At 37.0% G+C, this 20143-nt stretch overlaps 1 protein-coding gene across 8 annotated transcripts in view; it reads left to right on the top strand.

The window, feature by feature from the left end:
• ARHGEF6 (Rac/Cdc42 guanine nucleotide exchange factor 6) overlaps window positions 1-20143 on the top strand; it is a 118344-nt gene that overhangs the window by 65623 nt on the left and 32578 nt on the right. For all 8 annotated transcript variants that reach the window (XM_055437939.2, XM_055437942.2, XM_055437941.2 and 5 more), the window contains 2 exons: window positions 384-479; window positions 2273-2395. In XM_055437939.2, the coding sequence (XP_055293914.1) occupies window positions 384-479; window positions 2273-2395 (219 nt within the window). The remainder of the gene's footprint in view (window positions 1-383; window positions 480-2272; window positions 2396-20143) is intronic.

Below are 20143 nucleotides of genomic sequence, written 5' to 3'. Positions count from 1 at the left end.
AACACTCATTTTCTTTTTTTTTTTTTTTAATAAATTCTTGCCTGTCCCGAGCTGGCGTGGCCTCCCGGGCTTGGGCGTGGTGGTGGCCGCGGCAGTGGCTCCTCCTCCTCGCGGGAGGGAGGAGGAGACTCGGCTATAAACACTCATTTTCTTCAGGATTATTATTCTTGTTGTAGAAAAGGAAACCAAGGAAAGAAGTTTTAGAAAGTTGCTTACGACCACAGAGTTGGTGTCAATTCAGAAGCAAAAGTTAAAATATAAGAATTGCTTTCTTTGTCCCATTTGCCAGTTACTAGCAAACTATCACCTAACCAGACTAGAGAGAGATAGCTCAAGTCATCCCCAAGTTCTCTTCGCTGAAGCTGCATATATATATTTTTCAGTCTGAGTACTGTGGAGGTTACATCTTTATTGGGAAACTTTGAGGAAATATGTACATTTCAACAGACGCTCTGCCAAGCCTTGGAAGAATGTTCAAAGTAAGTGTCTCACATTGCCATTAAGATAGCTGGTAACATCGGGGTTTTTTTTTAATGTGTTTTGTTTTCTTTTGACTGTTGTCTTAGATATGGACACTTTGTATTTATGCATTTATACATTTATTGCAACTTTAGTAAATTGTCCCAGTACAGAGAAAATCTGGACTTCCCTGGTGGCTCACTGATAAAGAATCTGCTTGCACAGCAGGAGATGGGGGTACAATCCCTGGGTCAGAAAGAGCCCCTGGAGAAGGAAATGGCAGCCCACTCCAGTATTCTTGCTTGGGAAATCCCATGGACAGAGGAGCCTGGCAGGCTACATACAGTCCATGGGGTCTCAAAACAGTTGGACGTGACTGAGCAACTATACAACAACAGCAACAGAGAAAATTCACTAGGTGGTGGCATTCACAGTGTCAGACCACTAGTTGCTTATCAGTGTTCTACATCTAGTCTATTACTTCTGGCTTTATTTGAAAATTATATTGACAAATAAGGTCTAAATTGACTATGGATGATGCCTTTATCATCGATTAGATGATAATTTGTACATAGCAAATTACTTTTCCAAGTAATACCTTGATGTGAAGCACAATACATCATTGAAGGCTAGCTAGGTGTTCAACTTCATACTGCAGAATAAACTGTGATGATCATCAGGCAATTTATTTCTGGGGCAAGATTAGTTGTCCAAGTGGTGGATCTCAGACATTGGTGACTTTTGTCGTCTATAGGGAACTGGGGGGCAATTGCCTGTTTCTTGAGCTTAGTGAAGCACAAGTGGTTGTCCATGGAGGAAGCTGGTGAGAACCCTCACAAGGAGACCTCAAGAGCCACTCCAAATGCTGATAGGGATCCAGATGATTGGTATGGAAAGATGGTGACTAAGAGCAGATTGCCATCTAGATTTGTCATCTTTGTTTTCCATTTTATAGAGAAACACATAGAAGAGTCCAAAGAATAAGCCAAAATTGTTATAATCGATATCTCTGAATGGTGGAATTCCAAGGAATTTTTTTCTTGTGCTTTTCTGAGTTTTTTGCAAACTAAGATAGGTGACTTGTAATTTTAAACATCTGAATGTCACCTTGCTTAGCACCTGCCACCAAGACTACATAACACTCCTTTGTGATGTGTCATTTCTGGATTCAGTTAGTTTTGTCTGTACTTGAAGTGAAGTGAAGTGAAAGTTGCTCCATCATGTCCGACTCTTTGTGACCCAATGGACTATACAGGCCAGAAGACTGGAGTGAGTAGCCGTTCCTTTCTCCAGGGGATCTTCCCAACCCAGGGATCGAACCCAGGTCTCCCACATTACAGGTGGATTTTTTACCAGCTGAGCCACCAGGGAAGCCCAAGAATACTGGAGTGAGTAGCCTATCCCTTCTCCAGCGAATCTTCCCAACCTAGAAATCAAACCAAGGTCTCCTGCATTGGAGGCAGACTTTTTACCAACTAAACTATCTGTACTTGAACTTCATACAAATTAGTCAAGAATATTTTTAGTGTGTGGCTAAATTTGAATATCATAATTTGAATAAGCATCTTGAAACCCTTATTAATGCAAAATAAGTATCTGACTCTATGTATTGGAGCTATGTTTGGTTGCTGGGGTTTAAAGCAGTGGCCAAGAACTTGAATTTCATAGATTAAAATGGTTATAATATAGAAGTTTCTTTTTAACTTTGGCAAAAGAATTCAAAAGGTTTGCATGTTGCCAGGTTTAATAGAAATCACCTTCCTTTATCTTGTTTTCTATATTACATTGTGTGTTCCACTTGTTTTACTTACAGGTTTCCAGAAAACCAACACAAAGTAGGTGGTTGCCTTCTGAGCCTCATGCCTCATTTTAAATCTATGTATCTGGCTTACTGTGCAAATCATCCTTCAGCTGTAAATGTGCTCACCCAGCACAGGTAAATTGTTAACATTTCCCCCCAAAAGTTGTTTTGCAATACCCTTTCCTCGGACTACCTATTTGGAAATCTGGAGTCTCCCTCTGAACTCTTGATTATCCCTGTTCGTCATACCAGAAATCGATTCATTGTTATATGGTTTTATTGCCCATTCATGTAACAAGTAATTTATTGAGCAACTACTATGTGCAAAGTCCTATAGTAGGACTGATGGGGATCCAGTTGTGAACAAGGAAGAGAAGGTCCCTTCCCTTATGGAGCATAGACTCTTGAGAGAAATAGACATGAAATTATGTGTCACATACTTTAAGCAAAGATGTCTGATTATAATTATACACAAATATAAGCTTTCAGATTCATGGAGAATAGCAGAACACTGTGTCCTTTAAGAGTCCTTGCAAGGGATCCAGCTGAGTTCATGTCTCTCCTGCCCTTCCTTACCCTCTGACGACTCATCCTTGACACATTCACTGATATATTCATTGGGACCAGGATTCTGTAGGATAGGCTTGAAGACACAGTTTTGGCTTTGAAACTGTGTGCTAGAAATCCAGGTGGGACAATAGGAAGAACAACACACAGAGGCTCTTATAAGTGAACTCAGAATCTAGATTTAGACCAACATGATTCTGGAGGCTGCTCAAGACAGAAAAGACTTTTCTCCTAATTTGACTTGAACTCCCAGAGCCAGGCTGGAACGCTGGTTGACACCAACCCTCAGAAAGTGATGGAAACTTTGGTTTTGTCCTGTTTTGTGAGGGGCTTGATTGGCTTTATAGAGCTGTTATGTAAGGGCATTTTGAAGGTAGAATTCAGTAGGTCCTCCTTGGAGGTCAGTTTTACTTCCCTTTTGAAAGTTTTGAATTTTTATGAAATAGTAAATATGGACGTTGGAGTTTAAAGAAAGAGAAGCCGTGACTCTGGATTATTTAGGCAAGTGGCTCAACTGCTTAGAGCTAATAATAACACTGACAATGTGCCAAGCACATGATGTAAAAGCCTATGATAGAGTTACTATTATTACCATTTCTGCTTTACAGATAAGACATTGGAAGGTTAAGTAATCTGCCCAAGTACTCATAACTGTTAAGTTGTTGAGCCAGAATTAGAATCCAGGTCTGTCAGACTTCTAAAAAAAATGTTTTTATGGAGGCATGTATTTCACCTACAAAGAGAATACTCTAAATGCAAATTTAAACAATTATCATAAAATGAACACCTATGTACTTAAGAAATAAAATGTTACCATTTCATTTTTAATACAACAGCTTTATTGAGATATAATTCACATACTATACAATTCACCCATTTAAAGTGTTAAATTAATTTAAGTAAATTCAGAGTTGTGCAACCACCACCATGATCAATATTAGAAGATTTTCATCATTCTCCAAACAAACCCATACTCTTTAGCAGTGACTCTCCATTGCCAGACCAAGGCAACCACTGAAATACTTTAGGTCACTATGGATTTGCTTATTCTGAACATTTCATTTAAGTGAAATCACACAACATATGGCCTTTTGTGTCTGGCTTCTTTCACTCAGCATAATGTTTTCAAGGCTCATCAGTGCTGTTGCACTTATCAGTACACTGCTTTTTAAATTGTCATATAATGAAAAACATTCCATTGTATGAATACCACATATTGTTCTTCCACTCACCAGCTTGTGGACATATGGATTGTGAATGGTGTTATTATGAAGGTTCATCTACAAGTCTTTGTGTGGACATGTTTTCATTTCTTTTGGGTAGATTCCTAGAAGTGAAATTGGTGGGTTATACAGTAACTCTGTTTTGCTTTTAGAGGAACTGTGAGACTTTTCCAAGTGGCTGCACCAATTTATATTCCTACTAATAATTTATGAGGGTTCCACTTTCTCCACATCCTCACCAACATTTGTTGTCATTAGTCTTTTTGATTATAGATTGTAGCCTTCCTAAAGGGTATGAAATGATACCTTATTGTGATATTGACTTGCATTTCCCTAATGACTCATGATGTTGAACCTCTTTCATATGCTTATTGGCAATTGGTGTACCTTCATTTGGGGAAATGTCTGTTCAGATTCTTCACCTGTTGTTGAATTGGGTTACTTGTCTCGTTATTGAGATGTAATTAACATACCATAAATTCACCATTTAAAAATGTACAACTCATTGGTCGTTTATATGTTACGTTGTGCAACCATCATCTCTGTTTAAGTCCAGAATATTTCCATCACCCTCAAAAGAAACCCCTTACTAGTAGCAGTCACCCTCCATTTCTATAAGGGCTAATGATATTTCCTGTGCTTCCTGGCTATTTTAATATTTTCTGTGGAAATATGTCTACTCAAATCATTTGTCCATTTTTTATGTGAGTTAATCTTTTCATTTTTTCATGACATCTTTTCATTTTTGAGTGGCAACATTTCTTTGTACATTCTTCTTCATATACTCTTATCCTGTGTGTGATTTGCAAAAAATTTCTCCCATTTTGTGGGTTTTCTTTTTACTCACTTGATGGTATCTTTTGAAGCACAAAAATTTTTATTTAATTTTGATGATGTCTGATATATCTATTTTATCTACTTTGCTTATATTTTGGTGTTATATCTAAAAAACTATTACCTAATCTAAGCTATGAAGATATGCCTTTCTAAGAATTTTATAGTATTAGCTCTTTAATCCTTTTTGAGTTAATTTTTACATATGATGTGAGGTAGGAGTCCAATTTCATTTTTTTGTATGTGGATAAGAAAGTAGAGAAAACCACTAGACCATTCAGGTATGACCTAAATCAAATCCCTTACGATTATACCATGGAAGTGACAAATAGATTCAAGGGACTAGATCTTAGATTAGTATTAGATAGACAGAGTGCCTGAAGAACTATGGATGGAGGTTCGTGACATTGTACGAGACAGGGATTAAGACCATCCCTAAGAAAAAGAAATGCAAAAAAGCAAAATGTTTGTCTGAGGAGGCCTTACAAATAGCGGTGAAAAGAAGAGAAGCAAAAGGCAAAGGAGAAAAGGAAAGATATACCCATTTGAATGCAGAGTTCCAAAGAATACCTAGGAGAGATTAGAAAGCCTTCATCAGTGATCACTGCAAAGAAATAGAGGAAAACAATAGAATGGGAAAGACTAGAGATCTCTTCAAGAAAATTAGAGATACCAAGGGAACATTTCATGCAAAGATAGACACAATAAAGGACAAAAATGGTATGGACCTAACAGAAGCAGAAGATGTTAAGAAGAGGTGGCAAGAATACACAGAAGAACTGTACAAAAAAAATCTTCACAACCCAGATAATCACAATGGTGTGATCACTCACCTAGAGCCAGACATCCTGGAGGGCAGAGTCGAGTGGACCTAGAAAGCATCTATGAAGCACTATGAACAAAGCTAGTGGAGGTGATGAAATTCCAGTTGAGCTATTTCAAATCCTAAAAGATGATGCTGTTAAAGTGCTGCACTCAATATACCAGCAAATTTGGAAAACTCGGCAGTGGCCACAGGACTGGAAAAGGTCAGTTTTCATTCCAATCCCAAAGAAAGGCAATGCCAAAGAATGCTCAAGCTACTACACAATTGCACTCATCTCACATGCTAGCAAAGTAATGCTCAAAATTCTCCAAGCCAGACTTCAACAGTATGTGAACCGTGAACTTCCAGATGTTCAAGCTGGTTTTAGAAAAGGCAGAGGAACAAGAGATCAAATTGCCAACATCTGTTGGATCATAAAAAAAGCAAGAGAGTTCCAGAAAAACATCTACTTCTGCTTTATTGACTATGCCAAAGCCTTTGACTGTGTGAATCACAACAAACTGTGGAAAATTCTTAAAGAGATAGAAATACCAGACCACCTGACCTGCCTCCTAAGAAATCTGTATTCAGATCAAGAAGCAACAGTTAGAACTGGACATGGAACAACAGACTGATTCCAAATCGGGAAAGGAGTATGTCAAGGCTGTATATTGTCACCCTGCTTATAGTGCATCATGAGAAATGCTGGACTGGATGAAGCACAGTTGGAATGAAGATTGCTGGGAGAAATATCAGTAACCTCAGATATGCAGATGACACCACCCTTATGGTAGAAAGCAAAGCACTAAAGAGCCTCTTGATGAAAGTGAAAGAGGAGAGTGAAAAAGTTGGCTTAAAACTCAATATTCAGAAAATACGAGGGTCATGGCGTCCGGTCCCATCACTTCATGGCAAATAGATGGGGAAACAATGGAAATAGTGACAGACTTTATTTTTGGGGGCTCCAAAATCACTGCAGATGGTGACTGCAGCCATGAATTTAAAAGACACTTGCTCCTTGGAAGAAAAGTTATGACCAGCCTAGACAGCATATTAAAAAGCAGAGACATTACTTTGCCAACAAAGATCCGTCTAGTCAAGGCTATGGTTTTTCCAGTCGTCATGTATGGATGTGAGAGTTGGACTATAAAGAAAGCTGAGTGGTGAAGAACTGATGCTTTTGAACTGTGGTGTTAGAGAAGAATCTTGAGAGTCCCTTGGACTGCAAGAAGAACCAACCAGTCCATCCTAAAGGAAATCAGTCCTGAATATTCATTGGAAGGACTGATGCTGAGGCTGAAATGCCAATACTTTGGCCACCTGATGCAAAGAACTAACTCATTGGAAAAGACCCTGATGCTGGGAAAGATTGAAGGCATGAGGAGAAGGAGACAACAGAGGATGAGATGGCTGGATGGCATCACTGACTCAATGGACATGAGTTTGAGTAAACTCTGGGAGTTGGTGATGGACAGGGAAGCCTGGTGTGCTGCAGTCCATGGGGTTGCAAAGAGTCAGACATGACTGAGCAACTGAACTGAACTGATCCAATTGTCCCAGCACCATTTGTTGATTTGTATTCTTATAAATCTGTTGCATTATATTTTATGTCCCAGAATTGGATCTATCTTTGTGAATGTTCACGTGAACTTAAGAATTTGTATTTGCTGTTGTTGAATCAGTTTTTCAATAAACATTGATTAGGTCAACTAGATAAATTATAATATTCTTTTCAAGTACATCCTTATCAATTTTTGACCTGCTGAATTTACTGATACTGATAGAAGGATGGATTACAGTAGCAGAGCCATCTATTTCTCCTTCCCGTTCTATCACTTTCTTTTCCCTCAAGTGTTTTGATGTTCTTTTGTTAGATGCATTTGTGTTAAGGATTGCTTTATCTTGTTGGAGAGATGGCCTTTTTATCTTCATGTTATTCTCTCTCTTTATCCCTGATAATTTTCCGTGTTCTGATAATCAACTTTTTCTGAAATTAACATAGCTAGTCCAGCTACCTTTTGATTACTCTTAATATGTCTTTTTCCATTCCTTTGCTTGTAATCTGTGTCTTGTAGACAATATATAATTGAGTCTTGTTTTTTAATCCACTTTGAGAGTCTCTTTTAACTGGCATATTTAGACCATTCATATTTAAAGTGATTATTATTATAGTTGGATTAATATCTAAAATGTTGTAACTGTTTTCCATTCATTGCACTTGTTCTTTCTTTGCTATCCCCCTTGTACTATCTTCTCTGGTTTTAGTTAAACATTTTGTGTGATTTCATTTTCTCTTCTCTTTTAGGAAGAATTTGAGTGATTTCCCTAGAGCTTGAAATATCCATTTACAACTACTCACATAACACTTACCATTTCACAAGTAGTAACTTAGAGTATTATCAGTTCTTCCCCCTCATCTCTTATTGTTCTCATTCATTTCATTTATTTATAATGTAAAATCCCTCAATATATTGTTGCTATTATTACTTTGAACAGTTCTATTAAAAATAAGAAAATAAGATTTTATTTTACCTGCATTTATTCTCTGACACTCTTCCTTTGTTATGTAGATCCAAGTTTCCGTCTTTCTGAAATACTTCTCTTAAAAATATTTGATAGAAAATCTACTGGTGACAATTTCCCTCAGTTTTTGTTTGCCTGAGAAAGTTTTAATTTTGCTTCCACTTTTTTTCCTTCTATTTTTATTGTGTAAAACAAACAAACAAACAAATATATAACATGAGATCTATCCCCCTAACAAATTTTTAAGTGTATAGAACAGCAGTGTTACAATTTTGTACAGCAGATCTCTAGAACTTTATCATCTTTTGTAACTGAAGCTTTATATCCATTGAAGAGTGACTCCCCATTTTCCCCTTACCTCAGCTCTTGGAAATCACCATTTTATTTCCTGCTTTTATGAGTTTGACTAACGTAGATACCTTATATAAATGGAATCATGTAATGTGTTTCTGTGACTGACTTATTTCACTTAGCGTAATGTAATCAAAGTTTATTTATATTTTCACATATGACAGTATTTCCTTCTGTTTAAAGAGATAGGCATGTACATACTACATTTCTTTATCCATTCATCATCAATGGACATTTAGGCTGTTTTCACAACTTGACTATTGTAAATAATGCCTCAGCAAACATGGGAATGCAAATGTCTCTTTGAGATTCTTATTTCAATTTATTTGGATAAATACCCAGAAGTTGGATTTCTGGATTAAATAGTAGTTCTATTTTCAGTGTTTTGAGGAATTTCCATACTATTTTCCACTGTGGCTGCACCAATTTATATTCCCACAAACAGTGCACAAAGATTCCAGTTTCTTCGCATCTTTGCCAACATATGTCTTTCTTTCTTAATTTTAATTATTTATTTATTTTTGGCTGCACTGGGTCCTCAGTGCTTTGTGTGGACCTTCTCTAGTTGCGGCGAGCAGGAGCTGCTCTCTAGCTGTGGTGCACAGGGTTCTCATAGGGGTGGCTTCTCTTGTGGAGCACAGGCTCTGGACCACGGACTCAGTAGTTGTGGTGCTTCTGGTGCCCAGTTGCTTTGCGGCATGTGGAATCCTCCTGGACCAGGGATCAAACCCGTGTCCTCCCACACGGGCAGGTGAACTGTCATCCACAGGTGAACTCTTCTCCACCAGAGAAGTTCTCTTTTCTTTCTTTTTTGATAATGACCATCCTAATCAGGTGTGAGGGAATGTCTCATTTGTGTGTGTATCTCTGTGTGTTTCTACAGTTCTTTACCTGCTGCTGCTGCTGCTAAGTCACTTCAGTCGTGTCTGACTCTGTGCGACCCCATAGATGGCAGCCCACCAGGCTCCTCTGTCCACAGGGTTCTCTAGGCAAGAATACTGGAGTGGGTTGCCATTTCCTTCTCCAGTTCTTTACCTGAATGTATGCAATATTACGGAGAAGGCAATGGCAAGTCACTCCAGTGTTCTTGCCTGGAGAATCCCAGGGACGGGGGAGCCTGGTGGGCTTCCGTCTATGGGGTCACACAGAGTCGGACACGACTGAAGTGACTTAGCAGCAGCAGCAGCATACAATCTTATGTAGTAAGGGTCATGTATCTCTTTTCCTCAAATAAATATTCATGTAATATTTTAATTGAAGTATAGTTGTACAATGTTAATATAAGTTACAGGTGTACAATATAGTGATTCAAAATTTTTAAAGGTTATACTCCATTTATGGTTATTATAAAATATCATCATAGTTCTGATTTGCACTTCCCTAGGGTATTCATTGGAAGGACTGATGCTGAAGCTGAAACTCCAATACTTTGGCCACCTCATGGGATGAGTTGACTCACTGGAAAAGACTCTGATGCTGGGAGGGATTGGGGGCGGGAGCAATAGAGGACGACAGAGGATGAGATGGCTGGATGGCATCACCGACTCTATGGACATGAGTTTGAGTGAACTCTGGGAGTTGGTGATGGACAGGGAGGCCTGGCGTGCTGTGATTCATGGGGTCGCAAAGAGTCGGACACGACTGAGCGACTTAACTGAACTGAACTGAAGGATTAGTGATAGAGAACATCTTTTCATGTATCATTTGTGTGTCTTCTTAGGAAAAATGTCTATTCAAGTCCTTTGCCCACTTCTAAATTGGGTTATTAGTATTTTTACTATTGAGTTGTAGGAGTTCCTTATTTGTTTTAGAGGTTAGCCCTTTATCAAATATATGAATTACAAGTATTTTTTTTCCTATTCTATAGATTGCCTTCTCATTTTCTTGATTGTTTCCTTTGCTGTGAAGAAGGCTTCTGGTTTGATGTAGTTCCACTTGTCTGTTTTTCCTTTTGTTAACTGTGCTCTTGGAAATCATTGCTAAGGCCAATATTGTAAAGCATTTCTCCTGTTTTCTTCTAGGAATTTTACAGTTTCAGGTTTTAGGTTTAAGTCTTGAATCCACTTTGAGTTGATTTTTGTGTGTGGTGTGAGGTAAGGGTCCAGTTTCTTTTTTTTGCATGTCCATGTTCAGTTTTCCTAGTACCATTTGTTTAAAACAGTTTTTTCTCATTATATATTCTTGGCATCCTGAACAAAGATCAATTAAATATATATACATAGATTTATTTCTGGGCTTTCTTATTTGTTCCATTGATCTATTGTCTGTTTTTGTGCCAATACCATACTGTTTTAAATACTGTAGATTTGTAATATGTTTTGGAACAAGGAAGTGTGAAGCCTCCAGCTTTGTTCTTTCTCAAGATCCTTTTGGTTATTTGGGGTCCATTTTGGTTCCATATGAATTAGGAGAATTTTTTTCCTTTTCTCTAAAAAATGGCATTAAGAATTTATAGGGATAACATTGAATCAGTAGATCACTTTAGATGTCTAGACATTTTAACAAAATGATTTCTTCTGATCTGTGAACATGGGATGTCTTTACATTTGTTTGTTCCTTCTCTAATATTTTCATCAATGTTTTGTAATTTTCAGTGTCCAAGTCTTTGGTCTCTTTGGTTATGTTTAGTCTTAAGTATTGTATTCTTTTGATGCTATTGTGAATGAGACTTATTTACTTTCTTTTTTCCTTCCTTCTTCCTTACTCTGTTTTTTTTTTATAATTCATTGTTAATGTTTAGAAATGCAACTGATTTATGTATGTTAATTTTGAATACCGCAACTTTACTGAATTCATTTATCAGTTTTACCAGTTTTTTTGGTGGCGTCTTTAGGGTTTTCTATGTATAAAATCATGTCATTCTGTGAACAGAAATCATTTTACTTCTTCCTGTCCCATTTGGATAACTTCTGTTATTCTTTCTTGCCTGTCTGGCTAGGACAGCCAGTACTATGTGAATAGAAGTAACCAAAGTAGGCATCTTGTTCCTGATCTTAGAGAAAAAGCTCTGTTTTTCACCATTGAGTATGTTAGCTGTGTGCTTTTCATCTATTGCCTTCTTATGTTGAGGCAATTTCCTTCTGTTTCTGATTAGTTGAGTTTTTTTTTTTAATTTTGAAAGGATGATGGATTTTAGTCAGTGCTTTTTCCGCATCTCTTGAGATTATCATGTGATTTTTATCTTTTGTCCTTTGAGTGTGATGTATCACATTGATTGATTTTTCTATGTCAAATCATCCTTGTGTCCTAGGGATATTTCCCACTTGGTCATGGTGTATGATGCTTTTAAAAAGTGCTATTAGATTTGGTTTGTTCATATTTTGTTGAGGATTTTTGTATCTATATTCATCAGAATAACGGTCTGTAGTTTTCTTTCTTGTGGTATCTTTCTCTGGCTCTGGTATCAGGGTAATGCTGGGTCTCATAAAATTAGTTTGAAAGTGTTCCTATCTCTAATTTGTTTGAAAAAGTTTGAGGAGGATTGGTGTTAATTCATTTTTAAATGTTTGATAGAATTCAGCAGTGTAGCCATTGGGTTCAGGGCTTTCCTTTGTTGAGAGGTTTCTGATTACAAACTCAATCTTTTTACTCATTATTGGTGTGTTAATTTTTTTTTTTTTAATTTTTTCATGATTCCGTCTTGGTAGGTTGTATGTTTCCAGGAATTTGTCTATTTCTTCTATGTTATTCAATATGTTAGTTTATAATTGTTCATAGAATAGACATATCTTGGAGATATTGCAGGTTTGGTCCAGGCCACTGCAATAAAGCAACTCACCTGAATTTTTTTTTGTTTCCTAATGCATATAAAAGTTATGTTTACACTATACTATAGGCTATTAAGCATGCATTAACATGTTTTAAAATGTGCATATGTTAATTTAAAAGTAATACTGTTGGAAAAATGGTGCTGATAGATTTGCTTGATGCAGGGTTGCCACAAACTTTCAATTTGTAAAAAATACAATATATGTGAAGCACAATAAAGTGAAGTGCAATAAAAAGAGGTATGCCTGTAGTTGCTTATGATCCTTTTTATTTTCATGGCATCAGTTGTAATGTCTCTTATTTAATTTCTGTTTTTGTTTATTTGAGTCTTTTTCCTTAGTCTACTAAAGGTCAATTTTGTTTATTTTTTCAGCTCTAATTTTTATTATTTCTTCTTTCTGCTAACTTTGGACCTAGTTTGTTGTTCTTTTTTATAGTTCCTTAAGGTGTAAAGTCAGATTGTTTGAGCTCTGTCTTCTTTTTAATATAGGCATTTATCACTATAAACTTCCTTTTTAGAATTGTTTTGTTGCATTCTGTAAGTTTTAATATGTTGTATTTTTATTATAATTTGTCTGAAGATATTTTCTAATTTCCCTTTTGATTTCTTCTTTGGCCCTTGGTTGTTCAAGAGTGTGTTGTTTAATTTCCACATATTTGGGGATTTTCCAGTTTTCTGTTAATTTCTAGTTTCATTCTGTTGGAATCAGAAAGGATACTTGGTATGATTTCAGTATTTTTAAAGTTAAGTTTTGTTTTGTAACATAACATATAACCTAACTTGGAAAATGGTCTCTGTGCACTAAAAGAATGCATATGCTGCTCTGTTGGGCAGATTGATATGTATATGTTTGCTAGGTCTGTATGATCTATAAACATATCTGGATGTTATATCCATTATTGATAGTGCAATATTAAATTTCTCTGGTATTATTGTGTTGCTATTTATATCTCCTTTTAGTCTATTCATATTTTCTTTATATATTTGTGTGCTCTGATGTTGTTTGCATATATACATATTTTAATTGTTATATCTTCTTGGTTAGTTAATCATTTTACTGTGATACTTTTTTGTCCTTCTTTGTCTCTTTTGACAGTTTTTGGTATCAAGTCTATTTTGTCTGATATAAATGTGGCCACCCTTGTGCTCTTTTGGTTACTATTTGCATAAAATGTCTTTTTCCATCTCTTTGCTTTCAGCCTGAGTTTGTCTTTAAAAATAAAGTGACTTTTTTTAGACAGCATGGGCTTCCCTGGTGGCTCAGAGGTTAAAGCGTCTGCCTCCAATGCGGGAGACCCGGGTTCGTTCCCTGGGTCGGGAAGATCCCCTGGAGAAGGAAACGGTAACCCACTCCAGTATTCTTGCCTGGAGAATCCCATGGACGGAGAAGCCTGGTAGGCTACAGTCCACGGGGTCGCAAAGAGTCGGACACGACTGAGCGACCAAACGCAAACGCAACGCAATTTGGGTCTTAAAAAAAAATCCATTCAGCCATTCTATATCTTTTAATTGAGGACTTTAATCCATTTAAATTTAAAGTAATTATTGAAAAGGAAGAACTTGCTGTTTGTTTGTTTGTTCATTGTTTTCTGTTTATCTTGCAGCCTTTTTTGTCTCTTGCTGTCTTCCTTCATGTTTTATTGATTTTGTGTAGTGACATGTTTTGATTCCTTTCTCATTTTCATTTGTATATCATCTATAGGCATTTTCTTTATGATCACTATAGGGCTTACATAAAATGTAACAATCTCTTTTAAGTTGATAAAAATTTGACTTCAGTTACACACACAACTCTAAACTTTACTTCCCCTCCACTTTATGTTATTGATGTTACAAGATACATCTTTTTACATTGTATATCCATTAGCATCTTTTTATAGTTATTTTTATACTTTTATCTCTTAATTTCTATGCCAAAATTAAAGCAAGTTATGTACTATAGTTAACAGTATTATAGTATTCAGTATTTGTTTATATATTTAACTTTACCAGTGACTTTATAAATAAGAACGCTATTATGTTGCTGTTTATTGTCTTTTAATTTCAACTTAAAGGACTCTCTTTAGAATTTCTTGTAAAGGCAGATCTAATGGTGGTACAGTCTCCAGCTTTTGTTTATGTGGGAAAGTCTTTATTTCTCCTTTGTTTATGAAGGATAATAATGCCAGATATTATATTATTGGTTGGCAGTATTTTTTTTTCAGTACTTTCAATATAGGGCTTCACTGGTGGCTCAGCAGTAAAAAATCGACCTGCAATGCAAAAGATGCAGGTTCAGTCCCTGGGTTGGAAAGATACCCTGAAGAAGGAAATGGCAACCCACAGTATTCTTGCCTGGGAAATCTCATGGACAAAGGAGCCTGGCAAGCTACAGTCCATGGGGTCACAAGAGTCAGACATAACTTAGTGACTAAATTCTGTAAAGCAATTATCCTTCAATTAAAAATAATTAAAAACAACTTTTGATATATATCATCCCTCTCCCTTCTGACCTGCAAAGAATCTGCTGAGAGACCCGCTAATAGTCTTATGGGAATTCTATTATATATGACAAGTTTCTCTTTCTCTGTCTCTCTCATTTTGAGCTTGATGTTTTATTTAGATTCCACATGTAAGTGATACCATACAGTATTTTTCTCTGTCTGGTTTATTTCACTTTAGCATTATTCCCTTAATGTCCATCCATGTTGTTGCATATGGCAGGATTTCTTTTTCTCATGGCTGATTAGTGTGTATATATATAACAACTCAATAGCAAAAAGAGAGCCAAACGATCTGATTTTAAAATGGGCTGAAATGTTTTATATATATATATAAAACAGCTTCTTTATACATTCATCTACCCATGAAAACTTAGGTTGTTTTCATATTTTGGCCATTGTAAATAGTGCTGCTATACTGGGGTGAATGTATCTTTTCTAAATTAAGTTTTTTGTTTTGTTTTGTTTTTGGATATATACCCAGGAGTAAAATTGCTGGGTCATATGGTCGATATATTTTTAATATTTTGAGGAACCCCTATACTGTTTTACATAGTAGCTGCACCAATTTACATTCCCACCAATAGTGAATAAGGGTTCCACATCCTTTCCAACACTTGTCATCTCTTGTCCTTTTGATAATAGCCATTCTAGCAGGCATGAGTAGTACTTGATTATTGTTTTGATTTGTATTTCCCTGATGTTTTGTGATACTGAGCACATTTTTATGTACCTGTTGGTCATTTGTATGTTTTCTTTGGAAAAATGTCTTTTCAGTTCTTCAACCCATTTTTAAATCAGATTGTTTGGCTCTTTTTTTTTTCCTATTGAGTTTAGTTCTTTATATATTATGAACATTGCCCCTTATAGGATTATGACTTGCAAATATTTTCTCCTGTTCCACAGGTTGCCTATCTTTTTATTGGTAGTTTTCTTTACTTGTGCAGAAGTCTTTGAGTTTGATATAGTCCCACTTACTTATTTTTTCTTCTTTTGCTTGTGCTTTCTGTGAGTACTAGAGGGTTTAGTTTTTTTTCTAGTTTCTTTGTTTTTTCCCCTCCCTCTGTATCTTTGTGTTTCTTAAGAATTTCTTCATAGAGTCTATATCTTGCAGCTCTCTCAGCTGTAATCCACCGTTGTTATGTTGGAGCCATGTTGATGTAGTTGGTATAAGGTGTAATGGAGGGGATGCATTCTATAATATTATGGATAAATTTCACTTATTTAATGGACCAGTGTCCCTGACCTCTGATCTGTAGAAGTGTTTCTTAGACTTTTTTTCTCCTCTTACTTATGAGAAGAAGATGAGAGAGGGTCAGATAAGTCTCTGACAACATAGTTTCCTTTGGAGAGCAAGCCTTTCTCACAGAGAGTGTTCTGGGAGCATTTCAGTATGGTCACTTTTCTCTTCCCTTCTCTGAAACACAAAGGGATTTTTCTCTGATTTTCTCTACGAGAGCCTGCTTGGGTTAATGAATACAAAACACACACAAGTTTTGGGCTCCCCAAGACTGGATCCTTGGGAATTTTTAATTGTCAAGCTAGTCCATGCTCAGACTCTTGCAGTGTATCAAAAGTACCATTTGAGTGTAGCTCGGTAGGTAAAGAATCTGCCTGCAATGCAGGAGACCTGGGTTCGATTCCTTGGCTGGGAAGATCCCCTGCAGAAGGAAATGGCAATACACTCCAGTATTCTTGCCTGGAAAATCCCATGGACAGAGGAACCTGGCGGGCTACAGTCCATGGGGTCGCAAGAGTCAGACATGACTTAGGGACTAAACCACCAACCACCAGTTACTGGCTCCAGTGGCTTCTCCTCAGGGAAGTTGATCTGGTTTTAATTCTTTGTGTTTGACTGTCTTTCTAGATTTTGGGCTGGTGGCTTTCCCTGTGATCTCAATTCTCAGTGGATCTAAGAAAAGTAATTGATTTTCAGTTTGTTCAGTGTTTTTCTTGTTGTGAGAACGGTAATGATAACTTCTAAGCTCTTTGGATGTCAGAGCTGAAACTCAATTTCCTGAATTGAGTTTTTGAATTATTTTGTTTTTTAACCAGTTTGCTTAACTTATATTTAGTAAATGTACAGAGTTGTACAACCATCACCACAATTCAAAATCATTTCTGTCACAGCAGATCCCTCATGCCCACCTGAGTCAATCTCTTCTCCCATCCCATAAATTATTTTTTTAGTGTTTCCTTTGAGGCTTTCCATATACATCTTACCTGAATCTGCTTCATATTAACAGTAACTTAATTCTGGGGAGATATAAAAACGTTGCTCCTGTTATAGCTTTATTTCTACTTCCTTTTTTTTTTCTCTACTTCCCTTTTTGTGCTACTTTTGTTATACATATCATGTCTATATATTATAAACCCAATAATACCTTCCCATAATTATTATTAGTATAATAATTTTCTGTCTATTAATGAAACTGAGAGAAGAAAGAGGAGTAAGGATATATGTATAGTAATTGTTATTTTCCATTTGTGTGAGGTGATACCTCATTTTAGTTTTGTTTTGCATTCCTCTAATAATTAGTTATTAGCATCTTCTCATGTGTTTATTGGCCATCTGTATGTCTTTTTCAGAGAAATGTCTACTTATTTGTCAAAAATGTCAAATCCATTTTTGGATTGGATAGTTTTTTTGATATAGAGTTGTATGAGCTGTTTGTATATTTTGGAAATTAAGCCCTTGTCAGTCACATGGTTTGCAAACATTTTCTCCCATTCTGTGGGTTGTCTTTTCTTCTTGTTAATGATTTCCTCTGCTGTTCAAAAGCTTAAAAGTTTGGTTAGGTCCCATTTGTTTATTTTTGCTTTTATTTCTATTGCCCTGGGAGATTGACCTAAGAAAACATTGGTACAATTTATGTCAGAGAATGTTTTGCCTATGTTCTCTTCTAGGAGTTTTATGGTGTCCTGTATTATGTTTAAGTCTTTAAGCCATATTGACTTATCTTTGTGTATGGTGTAAGGGAGTGTTCTAACTTCACTGATTTCCATGTGGCTATCCAGCTTTCCCATACCATTTGCTGAAGAGACTGTCTTTTCTCCATTTTATACTCTTGCCTCCTTTGTCGAAGATTAATTGACCATAGGTATCTGGGTTTATTTCTGGGATCTCATTCTAGGGATAGTTTTTTGAGGCCAATGTTTGAAGCTTCTTCTGGTCCTCCTTAGTTGTCTCCTTCCTTAGTTCTCTCTAGCAACCTAGCTGGCCTCTTGTGTAACTTGCTGCTCTTGATTAAGAGGACCAGCCTCCTCTCAGTTTTTGTTGTTGTTGTTCATTCACTGAGTCATGTCCAACTCTTTGTGACCCCATGGGCTGCAGCACTCCAGGCTCCTTTGTCCTCCACTGTCTCTCAGAGTTTGCTCAAATTCATGTCCGTTGAGTCAGTGATGCTACCTAAGCATTTCATCCTCTCTCGCCCCCTTCTCCTCCTGCCTTCAATCTTGCCCAGCATCCAGGTCTTTTCCAATGAATCAGTTCATCAGGTGGCCAAAGCATTGGAGCTTCAGCTTCAGCATCAGTCCTTCCAATGAATATTAAGAATTGATTTCCTTTAGAATTGACTGGTTGGATCTCCTCGCAGTCCAAGGGACTCTCAAGTCTTCCCCAGCACCACAGTTCAAAAGCATCAATTATTCAGCACTCAGCTTTCTTTATGGTCCAACTCTCACATCCATACATGACTACTGGAAATACTATAGCTTTGACTATATATATATCTTTGTAGGCAAAGTGATATCTCTGCTTTTTAATATACTGTCTAAGTTTGTCACAGCTTTTCTTCCAAGGACCAAGTGTCTTAATTTCGTCTGCAGTGATTTTGGAGCCCAAGAAAAGAAAATCTGTCAGTTTCCATTTTTTCCCCATTTATTTGTCATGAAGTTATGGGACTGGATGCCATGATCTTAGTTTTTTTAATGTTGAGTTTCAAGCCAACTTTTTCACTCTCTTCTTTCACCATCATCAAGAGGTTCTCTAGTTCCTCTTCACTTTCTGCCATTAGAGTGGTATCATCTGCATATCCGCAGTTGCTGATATTTCTCCCAGCAATCTTGATTCCAGCTTGTGATCCATTCAGCCCAGCATTTCACATGATGTATTCTGCATGTAAGTTAAATAAGCAGGATGACAATATACAGCCTTGTTGTACTCCTTTTGCAGTTTTGAACCAGTCAGTTGTTCCATGTCCATTTCTAACTGTTGCTTCTCGTACTGCATATAGGCTTCTGAGGAGACAGATAAGGTGGTCTAGTACTCCCATATCTCTAAGAATTTTGCAGTTTGTTGTGATCCACAGAGTCAAAGGCTTTAGCATAGTCAGTGAAGCAGAAGTAGATCTTTTTCTGGAATTCCCTTGCTTTCTCCATGTTCCAACGAATGTTGGCAATTTGCTCTCTGGTTCCTCTGCCTCTTCAAAACCCAGCTTGTACATCTGGAAGTTCTTGGTTCACATGCTCCTGAAGCCTAGCTTGAAGGATTTTGAGCATAACCTTGCTAGCATGTGAAATGAACTCAACTGCATGGTAGTTTGAACATTCTCTAGCATTGCCTTTCTTTGGGATTGAAATGAAAACTGACTTTTTCCAGTCCTGTAGCCACCACTGAGTTTTCCAAATTTGCTGACATATTGAGTGCAGCACTTTAACAGCATCATCTTATAGGATTTTAAATAGCTCAACTGGAATCCCATCACCTCCAATAGCTTTGTTTGTAGTGATGCTTCCTAAGGCCCACTTGACTCCACACTCCAGGATGTCTGTCTCTAGGTGAGTGACCACACCATCATGGTTATCTGGGTGACCTTTTTTTGTATAGTTCTTCTGTATATTCCTGCTACCTCTTCTTATTCTCTTCTGCTTCTGTTAGGTCCTTGCTGTTAGATCCTAAACTTTTTACCACTTTTATATTGTCTCAGTTTACAATTCTGCCACTTAGAAGCTGTGTTATCCAGGGTGATTCACTTCACTTTTTAAAAAATTAATTAATTCATTTTAATTGGAGGCTAATTGCTTTACAATATTGTGGTGATTTTTGCCGTGCATTGACAAGAATCAGCCATGGTTGTGTACATGTGTCCCCCCGACCTGAACCCCCCTACCCTCTCCCTCCCCATCCCATCCCTCAGGGTTGTCCCAGTGCACTGGCTTTGAGTGCCCTGTTTCATGCATCGAACTTGGACTGGTCATCTATTTCACATATGTTTCACATACATGTTTCAATGCTATTCTCTCGAATCATCCCACCCTCGCCTTCCCCCACAGAGTCCAAAAGTCTGTTCTTTATATCTGTGTCTCTTTTGCTGTCTCGCATATAGGGTC

Source organism: Moschus berezovskii, chromosome X, assembly GCF_049115385.1.
Source record: "Moschus berezovskii isolate FMDL1 chromosome X, NW_MosBer_1.0, whole genome shotgun sequence".
Taxonomy (NCBI): domain Eukaryota; kingdom Metazoa; phylum Chordata; class Mammalia; order Artiodactyla; family Moschidae; genus Moschus; species Moschus berezovskii.
The sequence above is the reverse complement of the archived record's forward strand: the minus strand, read 5'-3'. Positions and strand labels throughout refer to the sequence as shown.